The following is a 27,285-nucleotide window of genomic DNA, read 5'->3' on the forward strand; positions in this document are numbered from 1 at the left end:
TAATATTTACAGTTATTTTGATGTTATGTCAGTATTTCTTATCCTCAATTGTGAAAGTTAAAAGAATATCCGAGTTCACACAAGGTAGGAAGTCATGTACACCTAAAAGTCTATCACAGAGCTGATATATATTCCATTCCATACAGACAGCAGTACCATTTATGTGCAGAACATAGATTTTAGGTAAAAAACATTCCAATGACCGAAGAAACAACAATTTACTGGTTATTGGGGGTGATGTATTGGGACCAGCATATACCTGGTCCCAGTAATTTGTTTTTTTTGTTGTTGTTGTTTTTTATTTTTTAGGCATATATACCTTTTTTTTTAATTGATGTCCAGACAGTTTTATTTTTATTGTGAGCCTTTTTCCCAATCAATGGTTGTATTTATATTTAACAAATAAAATTTCAGCCTTGTATCTACAGGCTACGGGACTTTTTTAATGTGCTTTTGGTAGTGAAGTTTTAATAACTGAAGTTGTTTTGTAGACAGCATCAGTGCGGACTCTGTGACAACTTCTACCGTTAACTTCCTTCCATTTGTGTGCAGATATACAGGTTCAGCAGACGACGCAACCCTACGGCTTCTTAAGTTAAATGCAGCTCCGCAACCGCCCAGGCTTTAGGACACTGCGGTTCATCACGTCAGAGCAACATTGGCTGGAGTCAGAGCAAAGTACACACAGGAAGCTGCATAGGCACAACTGTCTCTTACATGAATTTCGACGCACATCAAAATGCTACGGTGGTATGGCGAAATCATGGCCCTGCCGTGGCTGTCGCCAATTGGTGTTTGCTATATTTTGATATTCTGGAGCGCACCTGTAATGTTACATCCCCAGTGTTTAGATTTTAAGCCGCCCTTTCGACCGCTGCAAGTGCTGGAGTTTTGTGTAATGTACAAGGAGTTTGGCTGCTGTGATTTACAGAAAGACCAAGAGCTGATGACTAAATACTATCAGATTGTGGATCAGTTTGATTATCAGGGATTTGCCAGCTGTGCGGGATTTGTCCAGGAGCTGCTCTGCCAGGTAGGCATGTGCGGACAAAGGTCGCTTATTTAGTCCAACGTGTGGCTATTATCTGAGTGATCTTACTATTGACACCCAGAGTCCTTCATCACCTAACTAACTAAAATTAACCATGTTCATCTTCATCCTCACCTCTATCAGTGGTGGGAGCGGGGTGGGAGCATTTAGACAACAAATACAAGTGATTGTGTAACATTCACTAGTCATTTATGCCAACCCGTTCTCCCTTCGGCGGCGTCAAAGTGCTCCACTTAATCACGCCCTTTGTCTGGTTTGTCATACCGAAAATATGTTTCCGACTGTAAAATTTCCATTCAGGTTTCTCCTTTCACTAATATTTACACGCAAAGAGAGACAGAGAGATTGGCCTCTTTAATAATTTAACTCCACAGTGGATTTTTGTAATAACCATCAGCCATCAACCATTACTCATTTCAACTTTGTTTCTGAGAAACTGTCCATCGGTTTTGTGAAGTTTCTGGCGATACTATGGTAACGACCGTGTTTTCACATTTACAGTAAATATTCAACGCGTCTTTATCTTTAATATGCTATTTAAGTATCACTGCGACCTTCACAATATAGCGGTTCAGATAATGGGTGGATGGATTAAAATGTAGACACATGTGACTTATAACTTTTACTTTATTAACCTGCAGTAGGGGTAGAACCTCTTTCTTTAGTATTCTTCCACATAATTTTCTTACATAATAATAATAATAATGATGAATCTGCAAGTGAAATATTGAAAGAATGTATAAATTCATCTTCTATATGACCATCATATATTGAACGTAACATTTCCAGTTCTTTGTATGCAAAAATTAGTCCACTGCATTTATGCAATTCAACTTTATTTCAATTCAACTTTATTTATATAGCGCCAATTCACAACAAAGTCATCTCAGGGCACTTTACAGTATAAAGTCAAGATTATAAAGATATATAAAGAGAACCCAACAATTCCCCCTGGAGCAAGCCATAGGCAACAGTGGAGAGGAAAAACTCCCTTTAACGGAAGAAACCTCCAGCAGAACCAGGCTCAGGGTGGACGGCCATCTGCCTCGACCGGTTGGGGTGAGTGGAAAGGGGAGAGAGAAAAGAACAGAGCAACAAAAGCAACAACAAAACATCGGGCAGATTGGTAGGATCAGTAGCTTCACGCTGGAAGACACACAGCTTCAAAGCCGGGGGACACCTGCAGAAAGGGACAGAGAGAGGGGGACAGAGGAGGACAAAGACAACTACGGGAGAGAACACACAGAGTTAATGACATACAGTGGTGACAATTGCTGGATGAGAGGAGAGGAGAGATGGTCAAGAGGAGGAAAGGAGCTCAGTGCATTGGGGGGTGGGTCCCCCAGCAGTCTAAGCCTATGGCAGCATAACTATAACTAAATATATGCTTTATTAAAAAGGAAGGTTTTAAGCTTAGACTTAAAAGTAGAGAGGGTGTCTGCTTCCCGAATCTGAACTGGGAGTTGGTTCCACAAGAGAGGAGCTTGATAGCTAAAGGCTCTACCTCCCATTCTACTTTTGGAAATTCTGGGAACCACAAGTAGGCCTGCATTCTGAGAGCGAAGTGGTCTACTGGGATGATATGGTGCTATGAGGTCTTCTATATATGATGGAGCCTGACCATTCAGAGCTTTATATGTAAGAAGCAGGGTTTTAAATTCTATTCTACATTTGGAAGCCAATGGAGAGAAGCTAGTGAAGGTGAAATATGATCTCTCTTGCTAGTTCCAGTCAGCACTCTTGCTGCAGCATTTTGGATTAATTGCAGGCTCTTTAGGGAGTTACTGGGGCATCCTGAAAGTAGGGAATTACAGTAGTCCTGCAACCTAGAGGTAACAAATGCATGGACCAGTTTTTCGGCATCACTTTGAGACAGGATGCTCCTAATTTTGGCAATGTTCCGTAGGTGGAAGAAGGCTGTTCTAGAGATTTGTTTTATATGTGAGTTAAAGGATAGATCCTGATCAAAAATAACTCCAAGGTTCCTTGCAGTAGTACTGGAGGCCAGACTTATGCCATCTAGTGTAACAATATGGTTGGACACCATATCTCTGAGATTTTTGGGCCCAAATACTATGACTTCAGTTTTGTCTGAGTTTAAAAGTAAAAAATTGTGGGACATCCAGGCCTTTATGTCTTGTAGGCATGCTTGAAGCTTTATTAACTGATTATTTTCATCTGGTTCCATAGATAAATATAGCTGGGTATCATCAGCATAACAGTGGAAATTGATGGAGTGTTTTCTAATAATGTTGCCTAAAGGAGACATATATAAAGTAAAAAGTATTGGTCCTAACACAGAGCCTTGTGGAACTCCATAGCTAACTTTTGTGTGCATGGAGGATTCATCATTAACATGAACAAATTGAAATCTATCAGATAGATAAGATTTAAACCAACCTAGTGCAGTTCCTGTAATTCCAATTTCATGTTCCAGTCTCTGTAATAAAATGTTATGATCAATGTTATCAAATGCAGCACTAAGATCTAACAGAACAAGTATAGAGATGAGTCCATTATCTGAGGCCATGAGAAGATCGTTGGTGACTTTTACCAGTGCTGTTTCTGTACTATGATGAACTCTAAATCCTGACTGAAAGTCTTCATACAAATTATTCCTATGAAGGTGATCACATAATTGTTTTGCGACTACTTTTTCAATTATTTTAGAAATAAAGGGGAGATTAGATATTGGTCTGTAATTGGCTAAAACACCTGGGTCAAGACAGGGTTTTTTAAGTAATGGTTTAATTACAGCTACCTTATAGGCCTGTGGTACATAGCCTGTTTCTAAAGATAGATTTATGATATCTAATATGAATGTATCTATTAAGGGTAAAGCTTCCCTGAGCAGCTTAGTGGGAATAGGGTCTAGCAGACAGGTTGTTGGTTTAGATGAGGTAATAATTGAAGTTAGCTCAGAGAGATCTATGGGAAAAAGCAGTCTAACAGGGATTGGGGCCTTATCGATGACTCTAGCACTGTTGAACATGAAGATCTATCTGTAATTTGGTGAATTCGTTCTGTAATAGCTACAATTTTATTCATAAAGAAGCTCATGAAGTCATTGCTGCTCAAAGTTAAGGGAATAGTAGGCTCAACAGAACTATGGCTCTTAGTCAGCCTGGCTACAGTGCTGAACAGAAACCGGGGGTTGTTCTTGTTTTCTTCTATTAATGATGAATAATATGCTGTTCTGGCATCACTGAGAGCTTTTTTGTACATTTTTAAAATATTTTTTCATGCTAAATGAGATTCTTCTAACTTTCTGGAACGCCACTTCCTTTCTAACTTTCATGTTTCCTGTTTTAAGTTGCGTGTTTGTGAACTATACCATTTATCTATGGGTAATTATGTAAGTCTGGATGGTCTGTCTCTGCATGTTTTTCTATGTCTCTCTTTGTCAGCCCTGAGAGAGAATAGATCGATTGATAGATAGATGGGATGAATAAAGTATCTATCTAAGGGCAAATTCAATGGCAACCTATTCAGCCTACCTAGCCCCTTGCCCAATGAGAGCTCCATAAGAGCTGGAGAGCTTCTTGTAAATATTTGAAAATAATTTGAATATGAATATGACAGGAAAAATTAGCAAAAACAAATATCACTGAGCTGTCCATATTGTTGTCATGACTGACATGATAAGTAGACCAATTAATAAAGCTGTGTAAATTGTGAAATTAGAGATGGATAGAGTAATCAGTGATTTAAGGTACAAACAAACAAAAACACACAAAAAATGTAATGGCTTTTTAGCATTTTAAATGGATGCTCATCAGCCAAGGAAATGCAGCCCTCAATGTGCAACTATGAAATACAGTTGTTAGAGTTATAATTTGGTTAGAATTTAAACCATTGGAATAGTAATAACTGATTTAATTGAAGCTTTATATATTGCTTTTCTATGTAGCTTATATGTATGATTTGTCCAGTGACTGATATATGAGCTTTTAGATTTCGAGGTTAGAAGAAGTATTTTCTTGGTGATAGTTAGAGACATGAGTACGGGGTTTCTGTATTTAACTTGAAGATGATCAACTTCTAAAATGTTTCAAAATATAGTTGAGATGTGGGGTTTTCCTCTGTCACCCCTACCGAAAAGAAGTTTACCTTGTTTCAGGCTCAAGTGGTGTGGAAGTTGTCATTTGTGCTACCCAAGGTGCATTGTGAGCAGGTTGGTTAATCCCATTTTTAATATTGTGCTTTGAGTGATCTGGATTCTGTGAATGGTCCTGTTTTGTATAAATTGTAAATTTCTGTTGCCAGTCATAGAAAGTGTGTTATTACAGATTTTTATCCAAAAGTCTGAGTTGGTGAAGAAAGTAAGATATTTTTCATTTTTCTGTTGGGACTGTATAGTCTTTGTTTGATATAATATCCAAGAGTTTAGATAACAGTTTCTTTGACCTTGTGATTTTTAAGAAGAAGAAGGGATTTGATCCTCCAAGTTCTGCATCTCTCTGCTTACCCATTGAGCTACCAGGCCACCTAATTTTATCAGTTAGTGTAGGAGGCTGTAGTGGGTTGTTAGTTAATATTTATTATTATTAGATTTAATTATGGAATTTAATTTCTGGTATTGGAGGAACGGTTCTCCCCCAACTCCATAATTTTCCATTAATGTCTTAAATAGATATTGACTATTCTCAAATAGGTGGTGAGGTGAGTGATTCCTTTGTGTTGCCATGTTAAAAAGTGAAGAGGTGTATTGTGTCATTAAAATTCTGGGTTGTGCCAGATTGGGGTACATCTACAAGGTGCTAGTGTTGATTTGGTGAGTTTTTGAGCTTTCCACCAGGATGTCAGAGTCAAAGATAATTATTGTTCGTTCTAGGTTTTTCCATGAGTTGTTGTAATTATTCTTTTACTAAGTATTGCAGTTGTGTTGCTAGGAAGTAGTGTTGGAAATTGGGTGTCTTGAAGCCCCCATTTGATTTCTTTCTTTTGTAATGTTGACAGGGAAATTCTAGGTTCTAGGAGAGGAGCTTGATAGCTAAAGGCTCTGCCTCCCATTCTACCTTACTGGGATTTCTGGGAACCACAAGTAGGCCTGAATTCTTAGACGTGGTCTACTGGGATGATGTGGAACTATGAGGTCTTTTATATATGATGGAGCTTAACCGTTTAGAGCAGGGGTGTCAAACTCAAATGTACAGTGGGCCAAAATATAAGACTGAGATAAAGTCACGGGGCAAACTGATTATTTATGGAAAAATTAACTGCAACTGATATTTAATGTTCAACCTTTTTCATATGGAATCAAACTTAAGTTTTGCTTGAACACAGGATTTGGAACAACCAGAGCTTGATAATACAAACAAATAAGAAATTAAATTTGAAATAAAAGACAGATCAGTGGTGTTCATTTCTTATTTAAATAAATAAAATAAATTATGCCTCTCACTGTATCATTTTAAGTTCCTTTTTGAAGTGGATCTTTTTTAAAACCAACAACAAAACAACCAAAAATAATAATTTCATTCAATGAAAATCCAACTTTTTATTATTAACAGTTCATGCCTTGGAGTAGCAAAAGTGCATAAAGAAAACATATATTCATTTACATTTACATTTAGTCATTTAGCAGACGCTTTTGTCCAAAGCCACTTACAAGTGAGGTACAAGGCAGCAAAAATCTAAGTCAATATCAAGTCAGTTTGCTACACTCTGATTTACTCTGCACATTGATCTAAGCCAGATACCTGACATATTTTCTTAGATGCAAGTTCATCAATACCTGGTGTCAGGCTCTGAGCTGAGGAAATTCTCAGGATGGATTAAAGGTGTTCATCACTGAGTCGACTCCTGTGAGGTGTTTTGTTTCAACTTTATAATAGAGAACAGTTGCTCACATAGATATGTGCTGCAGAACATAGAGAGCATTTGAGCAGCTTGGGTACGTAATTGGGGCATTGTGTCGGGGAGGAAACATGGAAACTGTGCAGCACCAACAGAGTCATACTGTACTGAAAGCTGCAGGTTAAGCACATCAAGATGGCTTACGATGTCACACAGAAATGCCAGCTCACACAGAAACTTTTCCTTAGGTGGAAGAAGGCTGTTCTAGAGATTTGTTTTATATGTGAGGCAAAGGACAAATCCTGGTCAAAAACAACTCCAAGGTTCCCTGTAGTAGTACTGGAGGTCAGAGGTATGTAATCTAGAGCAGGGGTGCCCATACATTTTTGGCTTGTGAGCTTCGTACAATACTCGATAGTGTTGCCCAATAGTGTTGCCCCTCTGAAAAAGAAGGCAGTAAACCAGGAGAGGCGATCTCCATGGTATAGCTCACAAACACGCAACTTAAAACAGGCAACACAAAAGTTGGAAAGGAAGTGGCGTTCCAGAAATTTAGAAGAATCTCATTTAGCCTGGAAATATAGTTTAAAAATCTACAAAAAAAGCTCTCCGTGATGCCAGAACAGCATATTATTCATCATTAATAGAAAAAAACAAGAACAACCCCCGGTTTCTGTTCAGCACTGTAGCCAGGCTGACTAAGAGCCATAGTTCTGTTGAGCCTACTATTCCCTTAACTTTGAGCAGCAATGACTTCATGAGCTTCTTTATGAATAAAATTGTAGCTATTACAGAACGAATTCACCAAATTACAGATAGATCTTAATGTTCAACAGTGCTAGAGTCATCGATAAGGCCCCAATCCCTGTTAGACTGCTTTTTACCCATAGATCTCTCTGAGCTAACTTTAATTATTACCTCATCTAAACTAACAACCTTGTCTGCTAGACCCTATTCCAACTAAGCTGCTCAGGGAAGCTTTACCCTTAATAGATACATTCATATTAGATATCATCAATCTATCTTTAGAAACAGGCTATGTACCACAGGCCTATAAGGTAGCTGCAATTAAACCCAGGTGTTTTAGCCAATTACAGACCAATATCTAATCTCCCCTTTATTTCTAAAATAATTGAAAAAGTAGTTGCAAAACAATTATGTGATCACCTTCATAGGAATAATTTGTATGAAGACTTTCAGTCAGGATTTAGAGTTCATCATAGTACAGAAACAGCACTGGTAAAAGTCACAAACGATCTTCTCATGGCCTCAGATACTGGACTCATCTCTATACTTGTTCTGTTAGATCTTAGTGCTGCATTTGATACCATTGATCATAACATTTTATTACAAAGACTGGAACATGAAATTGGAATTACAGGAACTGCACCAGGTTGGTTTAAATCTTATCTGTCTGATAGATTTCAATTTGTTCATGTTAATGATGAATCCTCCATGCACACAAAGGTTAGCTATGGAGTTCCACAAGGCTCTGTGTTAGGACCAATACTTTTTACTTTATATATGTCTCCTTTAGGCAACATAATTAGAAAACACTCCATAAATTTCCACTGTTATGCTGATGATACCCAGCTATATTTATCGATGGAACCAGATGAAAATAATCAGTAAATAAAGCTTTCAAGCCTACAAAACATAAAGGCCTGGATGTCCCACAATTTTTTACTTCTAAACTCAGACAAAACTGAAGTCATAGTATTTGGGCCCAAAAATCTCAGATGTCCAACCATATCGTTACTCTAGATGGCATAAGTCTGGCCTCCAGTACTACTGCAAGGAACCTTGGAGTTATTTTTGATCAGGGTCTGTCCTTTAACTCACATATAAAACAAATCTCTAGAACAGCCTTCTTCCACCTACGCAACATTGCAAAAATTAGGAGCATCCTGTCTCAAAGTGATGCTGAAAAACTGGTCCATGTATTTGTTACCTCTAGGTTGGACTACTGTTATTCCCTACTTTCAGGATGCCCCAGTAACTCCCTAAAGAGCCTGCAATTAATCCAAAATGCTGCAGCAAGAGTGCTGACTGGAACTAGCAAAAGAGATCAAATTTCACCTTCACTAGCTTCTCTCCATTGGCTTCCCATAAAACTAGAATACAATTTAAAACCCTGCTTCTTACATATAAAGCTCTGAATGGTCATTCTCCATCATATATAGAAGATATCATAGCACCATATTATCCCAGTAGACCCCTTCGATCTCAGAATGCAGGCCTACTTGTGGTTCCCAGAATTTCCAAAGGTAGAATGGGAGGTAGAGCCTTTAGCTATCAAGCTCCTCTCCTGTGGAACCAGCTCCCAGTTCAGATTCGGGAAGCAGACACCCTCTCTACTTTTAAATCTAGGCTTAAAACCTTCCTCTTTAATAAAGCTTATAGTTAGTTATAGTTGTGCTGCTATAGGCTTAGACTGCTGGGGGACCCACCCCCCGAAGGACTGAGCTCTTTTCCTCCTCTTGACCCTCTCTCCTCTCCTCTCACAATTGTCACCACTGTATGTCATTAACTCTGTGTGTTCTCTCCCGTAGTTGTCTTTGTCCTTCTCTGTCCCCCTCTCTCTGTCCCTTTTTGCAGGTGTCCCTGGCTTTGAAGCTGTGTGTCTTCCAGCATGCAGCTACTGCTCCTACCAACCTGCCCGATCTTTTGTTGTTGCTTTTTGTTGCTCTGTTCTTTTCTCTCTTCACTTTCCACTCACCCCAACCAGTGAAGGCAGATGGCCGTCCACCTTGAGCCTGGTTCTGCTGGAGGTTTCTTCCGTTAAAGGGAGTTTTTCCTCTCCACTTTTGCCTATGGCTTGCTACAGGGGGAATTGTTGGGTTCTCTCTATACATCTTTATAATCTTGACTTTATTCTGTAAAGTGCCCTGAGATAACTTTGTTGTGAATTGGCGCTATATAAATAAAGTTGAATTGAAATACTTCTCAAGGCATTGTATGTAATCCATTACTAACCACTTCACCACTTTAACCATTGAAGGAGGCACCGGTTCACAAACTGCATAGATGACAAGACTGTATAGATGTGTCCCTCAGCTGTTAACACGAGTGAGATCACTTCACAGTGGTAACAACTACATCATGCAAAATTATCAATCCCAAACTATTCAACTCAACAGTCTGCTTGTACAGCTTTCTACAAGTTTACCGAATAAAGGTAACTGGATAAGTCACCACTGTGTTCACAGCTTCTCTATACTGCACTCAGTAGGCTCTCCAAAACACTAATGTAGATTTAACTACCTTAGTACTGCAGATTGTCCTTAGTATTACTATCTCTCTTCTCCATTTGTTTAGGAATGTTCTCCTTATGCAGCTCATCTTTTTGATGCTGAAGACCTGAGCACTCCAGTCCGGAGCATCCCTGGTCTCTGTCCACACTACTGCTCCCAATTTTGGACAAAATGCAGCTCCATCATGTCTTTTTTGTCAGATGATCCACACATACACCAAATCAAAGAAGACCAGACTCGTCTGTGCCAGTACCTGGAGCTAGCTGATACGGACTACTGCTACCCACACCTCCTAAGTAGCCAAAAGCTCACCCAGAACTTGGGCCAGGTTCAGTCAGATTCTGATGGTTGTATTCAGCTATGTCTAGAAGAAGTGGCCAACGGTCTAAAAAACCCACTAGCCATGGTCCATGCAAATGATGGCACACATCGGTTCTTTGTGGCAGAACAGGTGGGCTTGGTGTGGACATACCTTTCTGACCGGTCTAAACTAGAGAGACCATTTTTGAATATTACCAAGACTGTGTTAACATCATCATGGGAGGGTGACGAGAGAGGTTTTCTGGGACTCACCTTCCATCCCAAGTACAAGTACAATGGGAAGCTGTATGTGTATTACTCAGTGGAGGTGGGTTTTGATGAAAGGATCCGAATAAGTGAGTTCCGTGTGTCAGCCAACAACATGAATGTGGTGGATCATGCCTCTGAGCGGTAGGTTAGGTTAGCTATCAGTATTAGTAATGTGAAACATTTAAAACACTGCATGCAGCCTACAAATAATTATTTCATAAATAACGTGCAATAACGCATTCAAGTATTTGTCATGTCCACTGTCCTTCCAGTATTATTCTGGAGATTGATGAGCCTGCATCGAACCACAATGGAGGGCAACTGCTATTTGCAGATGATGGCTACTTGTACATTTTTACAGGTGACGGTGGAATGGCAGGAGATCCATTCGGAAAATATGGGAATGCCCAGAACAAGTAAGAAGATCCCAAAATTATTCAAGAATAATTTAAAGTAAGAAAGTAATTAAAATTAAAATGTAATTAATTTAATCTGTTATAAAAAATATTGCAAATAGATTAGAGTCAACATTTCCATGCTAATTGCACTGATCAAAAGGGAGTAACAGAAATCCCTATGGATTACTGACTCTGAAGTGGCAGAACAGCAGAAAAATATTTATACACAAGGACACAAACAATCCATGCCCTTGTACACAAGTAAATCATTGATTGGGGTGTGTTCTGTTTCCATAGCACACTATTCATATGTTTGCAGGCTTGGTTCTTCTTCTTTTGATTCAGTTCAGTTAAAATTTATTTACATAGTGCCAATATACAACAAAGTCAACAAAGTCATCTCAAGTCTATAAAAGTCCAACAAGCCCTTCTTGAGCAAGACAACAGTGGAGAGGAAAAACTCTCTTTAATGGAAGAAACCTTCAACAATACCAGGCTCAGGGGGGGCAGGCATCTGCCTTGACCTGTTGGGGTGAGTGGATAGTGGAGAGAATAAAAAGCAGCAACACATTGGTTGGTAGGACCAGGAGCTGCGCACTGGAAAATGCACAGCTTCAAAGCCGGGGACAGCTGTAGAAAGAGGGAGAGAGAGGGAGACAGAGAACTACAGGAGAAAAAAGAGTTCAGTAAAAACATAGTTACCTCAGTGCATCAGGGGGTGGGTCCCCAAGCAGTCTAAGCTGATAGCAGCATGACTGTAACTAACTATAAGCTTTATCAAAGAGAGAGGTTTTAAGCCCTAGACCTAAAAGTAGAGAGGGTGTCTGCTTTCCGAATCAAACTGGGAGCTGGTTCCACAGGAAAGGAGCTTAATAGCTAAAGGGTCTGCCTCCCATTCTAACTTTGGAAATTCTGGGAACTACCAGTAGGCCTGCCTTCTGAGATCGAAGTTACTTATTGGGATGATATGGTACTATGAGGTCTTTTAGATATGATGGAGCTTGACCGTTTAGAGCACAGGTCACTAACAGGGGGACCAGGGTCTGGGTCCGGACCCAGAAGCCATCCCATACGGACCCGGACCTACAGCCTAAACAGTTTTGATTTAAAACCTGACGGGTCACTTCTATTTTCACTGGTGCAGCTTATGCAGTCTTTACGGTAGTGATTTAGTGGATGAGGAAATGCCCAGACCAATTGCATGCACTTAAGCCATCCCACATGATACCACTCAGCCAATCAAGTATGTGCATTCTAAGCGGTAAACACTGCGACTCTACAGTCCAGACAGATAAGAGTTAGAGGCAGGTTAGACATGAAAAGATGGTATAAAGAAAAAGAAAGATAGCGATACATGTAGAAAACAAAGGCAGAGAAACAGACGTGTGAGATGGAGAAACAGGCGAGTGAGACCTGGAAAGTGAGAGATAAACCTCCACATGTGTTTGAGAATGGCCCTGACTCCATTCAAGCCCAGGTTTAAAATCGTGGCAGGACAATCTAGAGCTCAATTCTCTCACTGAGCAAAAAGTGGGTGAGTGGGATATAAGAGAAGAAGAAAGTGATACTCTAAAACTGTTCAATTGTTAAGATGTGTTGAGATTTATCATCTGTAACATTAGTTGAGACTGTTGAGTCAAGATGTAAAATACAGAAAAGGGGAAATTCAAGCTTTTCCTCCCTTTATTTTATTTTTTTGAAGTTAAGCACTCTATTTGAACGTGCACAGTTTTCCAATTTTATTTATTTTCTCTTATTTTGATATGCAGCCCTATTTTTATTTAGTTAATAAGAGAACATTATCATGTTCAAGTGTCTGCAATAAAATTGTGTGATCAATGGTGTCAAAGGCAGCACTATTCAATTCAACTTTATTTATATGGCGCCAATTCACAACAAAGTCATCTCAGGGCACTTTACAGAATAAAGTAAAGATTATAAAGATATGTAAAGAGAGAACCCAACAATTCCACCTGGAGGAAGCCATAGGCAACAGTGGAGAGGAAAAACTCCCTTTAACGGAAGAAACCTCCAGCAGAACCAGGCTCAGGGTGGACGGCCATCTGCCTTCACTGGTTGGGGTGAGTGGAAAGTGAAGACAGAAAAGAGAAGAGTAACAAAAAGCAACAAAAAAACATTGGGCAGGTTGATAGGACCAGTAGCTGCATGCTGGAAGACACACAGCTTCAAAGCTGGGGACACCTGCAGAAAGGGACAGAGAGAGGGGGACAGAGAAGGACAAAGACAACTATGGGAGAAAACACACAGAGTTAATGACATACAGTGGTGAGAATTGCGGGGTGAGAGGAGAGGAGAGATGGTCAAGAGGAGGAAAGGAGCTCAGTGCATCGGGGGGTGGGTCCCCCAGCAGTCTAAGCCTATAGCTGCATAACTATAACTAACTATATGCTTTATTAAAGAGGAAGGTTTTAAGCCTAGACTTAAACGTAGAGAGGGTGTCTGCTTCCCGAATCTGAACTGGGAGCTAGTTCCACAGGAACTATGAGGCCTTCTATATATGATGGAGCCTGACAGAGCTTTATATGTAAGAAGCAGGGTTTTAAATTCTATTCTAGATTTAATGGGAAGCCAATGGAGAGAAGATAGTGAAGGTGAAATATGATCTCTATTGCTAGTTCCAGTCAGCACTCTTGCTACAGCATTTTGGATTAATTGCAGGCTTCTAAATTAGTGGAATGCCCCTTCCTCTCTAACTTTCGTGTTGCCTGCTTCAAGTTGCGAGTTTGTTAACTATACCATGGAGGTCGCCTCTTCTGCTTTATTACCGTCTTTTTTCGGAGGGGCATTAGTATTGTGTATTGTACGTAGTGAGGCTGCTGAATTATTAACAAGATAATTAACAACAGGAGTAAAGTTAAGGTGGCTACTCTTCATTGTATAATAACCCTTTATTTAAAGCTCTGTTCTTTTCTTCCACTCAGGTTGGACACGCTGTTTGTCCTCTTTTTGAATAAACAGGATTATTGACAAAGTACGGGCATTCACATCCCTTAAAATGATTTACTTCACAAACACAAACATTTTAGGCACTTAGATAAGTGTTTCTGTTATAATGAAGCAATTTAGTTTTTCTTAATTATTTTTTATTGTTCATGTAAAAGAATGGCCAGATATTACAGCCGTTCCCTATTGCTATTTTCTGTTTTAGGTCAGCTCTCTTAGGTAAAGTTCTTCGTATTGATGTGAATGACAATGAAAGAGGCCCGTTGTACAGAATCCCTCCAGATAACCCCTTCATACATGAGAAAGGAGCCCGGCCTGAGATTTATGCTTATGGTGTTCGCAACATGTGGAGGTGCTCAGTGGACCGGGGTGACCCTCAGACCAAAGAAGGAAAAGGTCGCATCTTCTGCGGGGATGTAGGCCAGAACAAATTTGAAGAGATCGACATCATTGAGAAAGGTCGGAACTATGGCTGGAGGGCTAAAGAGGGGTTCTCTTGCTACGATAAAAAGCTGTGTGCCAACAGTTCACTAGGTAGGGATGCTGTGTGTATTATAGAAAGAAGCCTTGGAAATCCAAGGCAATGTTATGCTAGCTTTGTGTGCACACTAATACTTTTCCCTGACTTGATGATTTAAATTGAAAGCTGTAGGCACTGGAACATGGGCAGGGTCACGAGTCTACAGCTAGACCCAAACGCTGACCTATTTTACATTCGACTTTTTCTTTTTATACAGATGATGTCTTGCCTATTTATGCATACCACCACAAAATGGGCAAGTCAGTAACTGGTGGCTACGTGTATCGAGGCTGTGAATACCCCAACCTGAATGGCATGTACATTTTTGGAGACTTCATGAGTGGGTAAGATTTTATCTAATAAAAGGCATATTTTTTTTAAGAACACTATTTGAATGATTGTTTAATAGAGACAATGTGGTATTAAGCAGGGGAAGTTCTATAGGAGTTCTATAAACCTATGTTCAAAGGAGTCAAAGACTGTTTAATATAGGAACTCTGAACAATGTCAGGAGACCTCAAACTTGGACATTTTCCTGGAATTGTGTTTTTTACATGTAACTCAAAACGGCCTGAGTGAGAAGCATCCTCATGGGAGTTGAGTTTGAGAAACATCATCAACATGTCCATAAGTGAAAGGCGATAAAGTCATCACATGACAAGCAGCTATGTGGAAATGAGAAATAAGTCTAGTAACAAAACCACCTAGAATAAAATAGATAACGCTGGGACAGGCTTACTCTGAGAGATCGGACACACTCGTGCTATTGTCCATGGATAAAACAAAAAGAATGACATTTTAAATGTCATGCTTTCTTTTTCAAAACAAATTGTTTGAGCCCTTTAAATGACAGTATCATAGACTATTGGTTTAAATTAAAGGTTCTTCTTTTCCTTTTCACTGTTCCCTTTTAGGGGTCGCCACAGTGAATCATCTACCTCTATCTAACCCTCTCTTCTGTATCCTCTTCTCTCACACCAACTAACTTCATGTTCTGTCTCACTACACCCATACATCTCCTCTTTGGTCTTCCTCTAGACCTCCTGCCTGGCAGCTGCAACCTAAGCATCCTTCTACCGATATATTTACCATCTCAAAATGTCCGAACCACCTCAATCTGGCCTCTCTGACGTTATCTCCAAAACATCTAACATGAGCTGTCCCTCTGATGTCCTCATTCCTTATCCTAGATCCTCATCACTCCCAAAGACAACCTCAACATCTTAAGCTCTGCTACCTCCAGCTCTGCCTCCTGTCTTTTCTTCAGTGCCACTGTCTCTAAGCCGAACAACATCTCTGGTCTCACCACCGTCTTGAACACCTTTCCTTTCATTCTTGCTGATACTCTTTTGTCACACAACACACCTGACCCTTTTTCCACCCTTCCAACCTGCCTGCACTCATCTCTTCACCTCTTTTCCACACTCTTCATTGCTCTGAACTGTTGACCCTAAGTACTTAAAGTCCTGCACCTTCTTGACCTCTGCTCCCTGTAACCTCACCGTTCCACTTGCGTCCCTCTCATTCACACACATGTATTGTGTCCTACTGAGGCTAACCTTCATTCCTTTCCATAGCCAGAGCAAACAAAAAGGGGTCAGAGCTGTTCCTTGATGTAGAGCCACCTCCTCCACCTTGAACTCCTCTGTCACACCTACAGCACCTCACCACGGTCTTCCAGCTCTCATACATGTCCTGCACCACTCTAACATACTTCTCTGCCGCTCCAGACTTCCTCATACAATACCACAGCTCCTCTCTCGGCAGTCTGTCATGCGCTTTCTCTAAATCTACGAAGACACGATGCAACTCCCTATGACCTTCTCAGCATCCTCAAAGCAAATACTACATCTGTTGTACTCTTTCTGGGCATGAAACCAGATTGCTGCTCACAAATGCTCACCTTAGCCTAGCTTCCTCTACTCTTTCCCACAACTTCATTATGTGGCTCATTGGTTAAAATTAAAGGTTAAAGGTTTAAATTTTCATATAAACATTACTAAAGGAAAATATAGCAAAATAGTGTAAACAATATTTAGATATTTTTATAAATGACTTAACTTTAAATGGATTTGTGTGAAAGATTTTCTGTCTGTGTCTCGATGTATTGGCCCCGAGATAGACTGGCGACATGTCCAGGGTGTACCTCGCAGGTTACAGGCCCTATACCTAATTTTAAATATATTGGGTCATACACCACAACACAAAACATGAACTAATTGTTCTGTTAAGAAATAATTAGTTTGCTTGGATGATTTTCATCCTGTTCTGTCACTTGCAGATTACCTTGAAGCAAGACTTAGGTAACATTTAGATGTACAAACAACTAAAAGGAGAGTTTGAGAACAGACTTGAGGCATCTAACAGCCATTACAATCAAAACAAAACAAGCGACAAATCTATATAAAAGAAAAACACTATGACAAAACAAAATGGAGTATAACAATGCTTTCTACACAAAAAGAAAACTAAACACATATGCAAAGCAAATCCAAAGTTAGAGATAAAACCAACACCAGGTAGGTAATCCAGCAGAACTGTAGAAAAAAGATTGAATTGTGTCAATTAGACTTTTGTTTAGAAACATTTCACTACTCATCCAAGCAGCTTCTTCAGTCTGAATAAAGTGGCTAGGGAACTTAGTTATATCCTCCAGAATAGGCTTTTGTTACACCCTGGCCTGAATGGCTCATTAAGGGAGGTGGCCTTCCCCTTTGTTGAGAGGATTTTCCATGTGAACATAAATGTTTTCATGTAGTCCTCGCTCATCCTATCTGTTTTCTCTGTCCAAAATGTGTACGCTGTCATCCTCAAATAAGTGTCACTTGTCCTTCAGGTGTAGGTACACATCTGGTCCAGAGGTGTTGCTTCTCCTGTGCTGGGTCATCCTCTTGTGTAGAGGCTGTTTTGTCTATACCAATGTACTGTAGAGCTCTGAACTGTTCAGAAGTCTTTGAGTGCACTAGACTACATACACTACATTGCTCTTTTTGTGTTTAGGTGTTTGGTCTTTCGGGTGGAAGAGGCCTTGTCTCAGTGTTTTGGTGGATTTGAAGTAGTCATGGATAAACTCGTAAATAAAATTATATTTATTGTACAATGGCACAGAGAGGTTCCAATTTCTATCAGACAGGATGTAAAACTCACTCAACCAAAAGAAGCCTCAGTCAGGAAGAGAAAAGAGCAAAGAAGAGCAAGTAGAGAGAGCCAGCGCCCCTTCCAACACTAACCAAGACTCTTCTTCGGTCCTTCCAAATTCTACTACTCCATATTATTACTAACTCTTTTCTAACTTTCTTGTCATGATCCGACACTCCTGTTTCACTTCCTCCCTTTGGACTTTTATTTTGTAGCCCCTTTTTGCCCACTTCCTAAATCTAGTACTGTTCTGTTAGCTTTACCGTTCATTATGCCTCATTGTTTGCAACTGTTCCACTCACTATTTAAGTCCAGCCTTTCCCACAATTCCCTACTAGATCGTCATCATCTCACTCCTAGCCAACACTCTGAACTCTTGGTTTACCTGCTCGTAGAAATCCTGACTCCTGTATATTGGATTCTGCTTTCCTGCAACTGAGGTTTGGTGTGCTTCTGTTGATTAGTTTCTTTACATTTTCCTGTTTGTTCATTTTTGTTTAGTAGTTTATGTTTTTACCTGTGTTCTATTTTGTTTGGTGTGTTCCTGTTTGTTAGTTTCCTTAGTCTTTTAGTCTTTTCCCGTGTGTTCTTTTAAGTTTATGTTTCACATCCTGGTCTTATTTCATTCCTGAGTCTTTGTAGTGTTTATTTTGGTTATTTATATGTATCGCTCCCGTTGTCGACATTAGTTCTGTTTTGACGTCTTGTTTTCTTAAGTTAACCTCCCTAGTGTTCTGACAAGTGGATAGTTCAGTGACCTGCCATGAGCCTGTTTTCTTTGTACCCTCCTGCTCGGAGTGATTTCTGTTTGTCATTAAGTTTTTCAATAAAAGCTTTTGTTAATTCAGTCCCTCTCACGGTCTTCTCACTTGGGTCCACCCTCACCCTAATTGTGATATTTCTCCTCTTTGGCAACAGTTTTCAGGGACGAACACCCTATCCTGTTTTCTATTACATGCCACAGATTATTTCACCCTTTGTTTTCCAGATCGTTGCTGGTAATTATTTAATCCTGGGACAAACGCCAGGTTGTCCTGACCATTATGTTATTACTAACTCACATACCTCTCTGATAAACAGCGATTAAATGTCCTTGATTAAACAACCTACAAGCATACAACTTACAAGTACTCTTACATCCCTACATGTAATACAAACTATATATTATTAAATATAATTTGTATATTATATTACCATTAATTTACATTAACATGTCATCTGTACACTACAAACTGAAAAGGTATTTGGTGTTGTCTGAAGTTTTTTTTTATTTTTTTTTTTTTTAGACACTCCAGCCATGTAAGGAATCATCAAGCTTATCCTTTGACTCTGCGTCTCTGTTCTGTCAGACGTCCTTCTGTTGAATCTGGACGCCATTTTGTTTAAGGACCAATCAGATTAACCACAGGCCTTGAGAGCTGTCCTCAGATGTTTATTCTCCTTCTTTTTGCCTTCAGAGGAGGTGGGGACATTTTCTGCCCTGTGTTTCAGGGTCCTGATGACTCCTAGTTTGTGTTGCAGTTGGTGGTGGGAGTCAAACCGTTGGTACTGGTTAGATAGTGGGACATCTAAAGTAAGTTGTCAGTGTTGGGGAAACTGAGTGTGTGTGTGTGTGTGTGTGTGTGAGAAAATAAATCGCATGGAGTCCAGAAGTGCAGGGACATGGGACACTATGGGAGTAGAATAGTAGCTAAATTATTATGTTTAAAGGGATTAATGTGTACATACTTAGACGTGTGTCTGTGCTGGCATTTGTGTGTGTATACTCACTCCCAAAACTGAGAAAGCGTCACAATTGTCTTTTTATGGGTGGATTTTTGCTACTGTTCTGCCGTCTACAAGATTTGTGTGTATAGGAGGGTTTTTCTTGCCATCGGCTTGGGCTCCCAGGCTCACCCTTACAGTACAGTTCAGCTCACAGTATGCTCTACCAGAGATGGTTCAACAATAAATATGACTATATAAAAGGTTAGCAAACATTCTTTATAACATTCCTACCTCAGTGTATACATGACTCTCCCATTACTCCACAGCCTGAGGAGGCGGTTGGGGGTAGTTATCCAGTGTGCATCAGATTTGCAGGAATTTCTGAAGAATATACCAGGAATCCATATTTTGCCTACCATATTACTGTTGAGAACTTTCTGCAGAGCATCTACCACCGCAGAGTCCACAGGAGAGCTGCTTCCATCCTCAAAGACCCCTCCCACCCCCAGCACGGACTGTTAACACTTCTACCCTCAGGACGGAGGTACAGAAGTGTGAAATGCAGGACCTCACGACTGAAGAACTCTTTCTTCCCTTCTGCCAGCAGACTCCTAAAAAGCTGACAGGAGTTTGCAACCATGGACATAACTGCGTAACAGTTTACATGGACATAACTGTTTACACTGAATTTTTGCTTTGCACATTCATTTTTTCAGAACTGCACTACCTCCCCTTTATTGCCTTTACTGCTCTTATTTTTTTGCTCTTAATTTTTATTTTATTTTATTTCTATTATACTCCCTCTCTGCACCTGAACAGGAGGCGATGGAGAAGTACATCTCAGAGTCCCTGGCTACTGGCCTTATCAGACTATAGAGATTTGAACCATCAAGAACCATTTGCCTCTACCGCTAATCTCTTCAGCTTTTGAGTTGCTACACTGTGCCTCCATCTTTTCTAAGTTGGATCTTTGAAATGTCTACCACCTTATTCGGATCCAGGATGGTGATTAATGGAAGACGGCCTTCAATACACCCATTGGCCATTACAAGTACCTGATTATGCCTTTCTGACTAACCAATGCCCCCGCAGTATTTCAAAACCTGGCCAGTGATGTTTTGGGAGACATGTTAAACAACTTTGTTTTTGTCTAGCTTGACAATATCCTGATCTTCTCCCACTCTGAGACCAAGCATGTAAGCCATGTCTGCTTACATTGTACTCCAGTGTCTCCTACGAAATTACCTGTTCGTCAAGGCAGAGAAGTGCCCATTTCACACCACCACGGTCTCCTTCCTAGGATTTATTATCTCCGCAGGCAGCATGGAAATGGATCCAGTCAAAGTGGAGGCAGTCCAGAAATGGCAGATTCCTGAAAATCGTAACCAGTTACAACACTTCCTTGGTTTTGCAAATTTCTACAGAGGTTTCATTCAAGGCTACAGCGCTATTGCTGCTCCTCTACATTTACTCACCTCTACCAAGAAAACGTTCACATGGACTGGTGAGGTTTTCAGTCTCTTAAAGACCTATTCTGGTTCTGCCTTCATCCTAACCACTGGTTGGAGGGGGCTGAAATCCCCTTCATCGTTCTCACTGACCACAAGAACCTAGAATATTTGAAGACCGCCAAGAGACTTAATTCTCGTCAGGCCCGTTGGGCATTCTTTTTTTAGTAGTTTCAACTTCATACTCACCTACTGTCCTGGTACCAAGAATACGTAACAAGGCAGATGCCCTCTCCCATCAGTTTGAATCTTTAAGCAACCCTGAGATACCGGACTTTATTCTTCCTCCACCTGTATGTCTTGGTATCATTCAGTTAGACATTGAGAGGGAGATCATCCAGGCTCAACAGCACCAACCCGGTCCATTCTCCTGTCCCTCCATTCGTCTTTTGTTCCAGATTCCCAGTTCTACTGTCTTGCCGTGGTGTCACCCTGGACTAACTTGCACCAGGTTTGTGGTTCAACAGAGGTTCTGGTGGCCATCTCAACCAAGATGTTAAGGAGTTTGTTTCTGCTTGCCCTACATGCACCCAGGCCAAGTGCAGCAACAAACCCCTCATTCCCCTTCCTGGGTTACCCACTGCCAAAGAAACAGCCCAGCTTCTCCTATAGCACGTTTTCAGAATTCATGGCCTCTCCCTTGATATCGTGCATGACAGTGGTCCTAAATTTACGGCCAGATTCTGGAGAGAAGTTCTGCATTTTGCTCGGGATCACAGTCAGCCTGTCCCCTGGATTTCATTCCCAGTCTAATGGTCAGTCTGAGGGATTGAATCAGGACCTGCAGACTGGCATTTGTCTCCTCTGTTCTCAGGATCCCTCCTCTATGTCCAAGAATTTAGTCAGGGTTGACTATGCGCACAACTCTCTACCATCATCCACTACAGGGCTAACACCATTTCAGACAGTGTATCGCTACCAACCACCTCTATTTAAAAGCCTAGAGAGGGAGTCTTTGGTCCCATCTGACCACCGATGTCATCTTGCCTGGAGACAAGCTCTTCAAGTTCTCTTACAGCCTTTCCAGTGATACGAGCTTGCAGCTAACAAACACCACTCACATGCACCCAGGTATCTGAAAGGGGGAGTAAGTCTGGCTCTCTTCTGTTGATCTTCCACTTCAACTGGAGAGCAAGAAACTGGCCCCCCATTTCATTGGTCCATTTGCCATTTCTAAAGTCATCAACCTTGTACCAGTCAAGTTGTGTCTTCCCGAGCTACTTGGAGCACACCCGACCTTCCATGTCTCTTGTATTAAGCCTGTCGTCCACAGTGACCTTGAATTCTTCTGCTGAACCAGGCTGCCTATTACCTGTCAGCTAATATTACCTGCCTGCTAAGCTCCTACCCTGCCAGCCTGCTAACCTGCCTGCTGCTGGTCTGATCAGTTTGCCTGCTGATTCTTCACTTTACTTGCCTGTCCATAACCCATCCCTCCAGACTCCACCCGGATTCCTTCCCTATGTACTCTGTATCGTACGTTCCCTAGTATTTACTAACTCTGGATTGTTTGGAATATTTGACTATTGCATATTGGATTTTGTGAGCATTTGGGTCTTGGAATAGGATAGCTTGGGATTCTGTGTGGGAACCTGGACTGTGGATTTACTTTGGCAGTGTGATCAACTGTATATTTACTGCTTGTTACTTAGCTGCTCTCCTGCAACATATGAAACGAAACTATTTAAAAAAAACAAAAAAAAAACTCCTTTCTCGTATCTCATGAAATGTATAACACTTTTTCTGATAGGACTTTGCTTTGATGTTTTTTCTCCTTGACTTAGATTTTTGCTTGCTTTGTGCCTCAAGTGTAACTCGCGTTGGCTAAATGTAAATGTGCTAAATCTTGATAGATTGTTAATTTATTTTCTGCTTTAGTCACTTAGTTGCCTCCTTAGTTTTGTTTTTCTGGGATGTTTCTGTTTATTACAAATATACATTTATTGCTGTTCTCATGCCTCTTAAATATTATGCTGTATACACTGCATCCGGAAAGTATTCCCAAAGCTTAACTTTCTCCGCATTTTGTTATGTCTCAGCCTTAATATATACAACACATTTAAAATGAAAGAGCTACCCAAAAATGCATTAGTTAGTTTTAGTCGTTTCTAATTAATATTTAAATTCAATTAATATTGAATTTAAACTCTCAGAGAAATCACAGACTGTCCAGTGAAGTTGAGTGGAGCACTTGGATTGCACTTTTATTTGGTCATTTAAGCTTCAATGAAGTATTAAATTAAGTAGGTTCACTTTCATATGTACACTAGGTTTTAGAGCATGTCATCTATTTGTGCCTGCCAGTCCAACTCATTTGACCTGTACTGATACCCATAGACATTTCATTTGTGTAGGGAATTGGGATTGCAGCAACTAGCAGCCTCTTACATCACTTATTCTAATGCATTTAAAGGTGATTGAGTCATATTGATTATTATGCATGATACAAAGATTTTCACTCTGACAAAGAGACAACTTATTTTAAAAGTGTTTTTATGTATTTTTGGCAATAGACAGAGTATAGAGAGACAGGAAACAAAGGCGAAGAGAGAGGTATGATATGAAACTATGGTCAACTCACCAGGTTTCTATCCAGGCACATTGCATTTATATGGTACGTGCTTTTAACCACGTTTCTTTTACAATATTAACAATTAATTATGAGATTTGCTTTGAAACACAAAGGCAACATTCCCTGAAGAACTCCAACATCATCTGCTCTAGTTGTCGCATTTTAATGAAGGCTCTGCTAAATAAACAGCTTTTCTTGAGTATAACTTTAAGGCCAGACTAATGGGTAAAAGTGGTGCACACCCAAAGCTCTGAGGTTTACCTATTTAGATTGAAGGTTTGGATTCCCAAATGAACCGTGGACTGTAGCAATAGATTTTACTTGTGATGATACTTCTAGCTTTAGTAGAGCAAAGATAATTCAGCAGTTATGATCAGTATGATACAATTTAGCCTTGATATTTGAACTTGGGGCCAAAGCCCTTCCTTCATAGACTATAGCTGACTATAGCTCAGAAGGTACTTGGTAACTTTAGATATTGGCCTGCATAAAACTTTACAGCTGGACTGAGGTCAGGTGACCCTGGAAGTGAAGGGTCATCGCACTGGGGAGGCATAACAAACTCCCTGGCAGCATTAGCTGTGTGTTTGAACCATAGTGGATGTGAATTCAATAAAGCCTAAAGCCAGTGCTTTAATATCCTTTTATGTTAAATAAGATAAACCACAGAGGCAAAACAATTAAAATGTGTGACTGGACAAGTTATAGGCTGTACTGTATGGTCTATCTTCTAACCTGTTGTCAATTTTGTCCTGGTTGGTTATCACCAGTTTTTAAGGTGCAGTTGTGTGCAGCCTCAGTAAGAAGTTGTCCATAATGACTCTCAGGGTGAGCAAGTTTCTGCATCATCTTTCCAATGAAGGAACTGCCTACAAAACAGGAAACAAATGACTTAGAGTAAATGAACTTTTGTTTTGGCCTAAAATCTGCATCCACAAGCACAATGTTGCTAGTGTACACATTTGTGAACCCAAAGCTTATTAAATATATATATATATATAATATATTATGTGTGTGTGTGTGTGTGTATAGTTACATGTTAATATTTTTCAGTCGGCAAGTGACAATTTGCTTGGAAGACAAATGTCCGTGTTGTAAACAACTTGATGTTGAAATGTGATGGTTTTTGATTACAGCATTTTGGATGTAAGGTTGATTGTGCTGAGCCAGATGTTCAGCATCTGCAGCCACTTCAGCATCCAGACTCTTCTCCTGCGAAGCCATGCTGTTGTGATGGATGCAATGGATGTAGTTAAGCACTGTCTTGCTGAAATATGCAAGGACTTCTCTAAAAGAGACACTGTCTGGATAGGAACATATGTTGCATGATACAGCTTTAACTTTTATTTGTGGATTGCATGGTGAACTGTGTTCCCAGACAGTGATTTCTGGAAGTGTTGCTGGGAAATTGTAGATATTCTTTTGGCAACTCTTATTTATTGTATTTACTTTATTTTATTTTATTTTTTACCTTATTTTCTTTTTCATGTGAGATTTGTTAGGTCATATAGGTTTAAATAGATTCAACATGTTTTTAATTGAACATCAAAATAAAATTTAAAAAATTACAAAGAATAATCACATTTTCACTCCATACCCACTTAACTGTGGTGTTTTGTAAATTTTTGGGCTTTGCACTTTATGGACACCGTACGTGGACTCTATTTATTGCAATCTAAAAAGACATTATACAACCATAATATAAGGAGCGTCACCTTGATCTTTTAACATTAACATACTGCACTGCGAAAGTTTCAAAGTGATGTTACATATTAAAACATTATAAAAGGGCCTTTCCTGTTGGAATACTTATAATGCTTAATAGCACAGTGGTGGAGTTGTTAACACATTTAGAAGGTCCCTAGTTAGATTTCACTTGTCTGCAGCCTTTCTGTATGGAGTTTGCATCTTCTTTATGTGCTTGCAGGGATTCTTTCTGGTTACAGTGGTTTCCCCCACAATCAAAAACCACTAATGTTAGGTTTTAGAATCACCAATTACCAATTTTACACATGTATCTTTTGATCGTCAAGGCATCTTTCTATTATTTAAGGTACAGCTCTAATGTGCCAACAATACACTGTTTCCAACAGCATATGTTTTCCATTATGTTGTGCTTGCTGTATGAACTGACCTCTGGACAATGTCCATAGCTGATTTCTCCAGCAATTATCTGAAGGTCATATGTGAAAGAGGCTTTATCATAACATTAAAGTATTGTAAAACATGGACCATGCTAGAGATTTCAATTTTATTTCTGTTACAGGCGTTTGATGAGTCTGCAAGAGGACAAAAATACAGGTCAATGGAAATACAGTGACATTTGCATGGGAATGGGGATCACTTGCGCATTCCCTGGACTTATCAACAACTACCACCAGTACATCATCTCCTTTGCTGAAGATGAAGCAGGTAATGCATAAACTTCATGTCACAAACATTAAACCAAACATTACAGTATAAAACTGGTCATTAAGACTTTTCCATATGTTTTCTTGTGTAAAAACTTGTAATGTACATATTTTTTTTTTTTTTTTTATTTATTTATTTTTCCATCAGGAGAGTTGTACTTCATGTCTACTGGAATACCAAGTGCAGTGTCACCTTCAGGTGTTGTTTATAAAGTAGTGGATCCTTCAAGGTGAATAATATAATCACTCCTTTGCTTTTTTTAAATGTTATCATCATTACACAAAGAAAACTTGTGAAACTGTAACTAATCACTTGCTTAGATGTGGAACGACATACATCTGTAACTCCAGAAGGTTTTTACATAGGCATTTCATTCTTTTCAGCAAACCTAAAGAATGTTGAGATAGCTCTTATGTTTAGTTATATTTTTTTCTCAGAGCTGCAGGGTAATATTCCTTGACTTTTTCCTAAATATAGAGGCCATAATGCCCATTTCTCTTTGAATAAAGAAGAAAAATTAGACCATGGTAGCAGTAGTGTAAAACTTTTGCCCTCCTAATTCTTAACTCTTTGAAACAATTTTAAACAACTCTTGGCTCTTTTTGCAAGTATCTCAGGAGTGACACTAACTTACAAGATGTAATCATTAAAAGGGTCTATGCCACATGAATTCTTCTCTCTTAAGGCAGATGCTCATGTGTTCACAGTATATGCTTTGTAGGTGGTGCCCAGCTTACACTCATAGTTACAGCACCTCATGTATCTGTATATCATAATCACTACTAATATATTGTATCAGTAGTACTGTATTTGTACACAAAAAGGGTCCTGGAGTAGACAATACAGTGCATCCGGTTCTTCCTGTGCTTAACTTTTCCACATTTTGTTACATTACAACCTTATTCAAAAATTGATCAATTCATTATTTTCTTCAAAAACCTACAAACAATACCGCATAATGACAATGTAAAAGTGGTTTGTTTGAAATCTTTGCAAATGTATTAAAAATAAAAATACATACCTTTGCCATGACACTCATATTTGAGCTCTGGTGCATCCTGTTTCCACTGATCATCCTTGAGACATTTCTATAACCTAATTGGAGACCACCTGTGGGAAATTCAGTTGATTGGACAAAATTTGGAATGGAATATCCCTGTCTATATAGGTTCCAACAGTTAACAGTGTAATTGTAAGGAATTATCTGTTTGTATCGAGGCACAGATCTGGGAAAGGGTACAGAAAAATGTCTGCAGCATTGAAGCTCCCAATAAACAGATTGACCCACATAATCCATAAATGAAAGAACTTTGAAACCACCGGGATGCTTGCTAGAGCAGGTGGGCCAGCCAAACTGAGCGATCGAGAGAGAAGGGCCTTAGTCAAGGAGAG

At 39.7% G+C, this 27,285-nt stretch overlaps 1 protein-coding gene across 2 annotated transcripts in view; it reads left to right on the top strand.

Moving 5' to 3' along the window:
• Positions 1-654: 654 nt before the first annotated feature.
• Positions 655-27,285, top strand: part of hhipl1 (HHIP-like 1) — a 30,786-nt gene continuing 4,155 nt past the window's right edge. Inside the window, exons 1-7 of one of the 2 annotated variants that reach the window (XM_067495475.1) lie at positions 655-1,033; positions 10,169-10,815; positions 10,947-11,090; positions 14,242-14,495; positions 14,774-14,900; positions 25,748-25,893; positions 26,041-26,122. In XM_067495475.1, the coding sequence (XP_067351576.1) occupies positions 740-1,033; positions 10,169-10,815; positions 10,947-11,090; positions 14,242-14,495; positions 14,774-14,900; positions 25,748-25,893; positions 26,041-26,122 (1,694 nt within the window). In that variant the 5' untranslated portion in view covers positions 655-739. Of the gene's footprint in view, positions 1,034-10,168; positions 10,816-10,946; positions 11,091-14,241; positions 14,571-14,773; positions 14,901-25,747; positions 25,894-26,040; positions 26,123-27,285 lie in introns of both variants that reach the window. The other variant, XM_067495473.1, reaches the window with a different exon arrangement.

This window comes from Channa argus, unplaced genomic scaffold (genome assembly GCF_033026475.1).
Source record: "Channa argus isolate prfri unplaced genomic scaffold, Channa argus male v1.0 Contig023, whole genome shotgun sequence".
In the NCBI taxonomy this organism is placed as follows: Eukaryota; Metazoa; Chordata; class Actinopteri; order Anabantiformes; family Channidae; genus Channa; species Channa argus.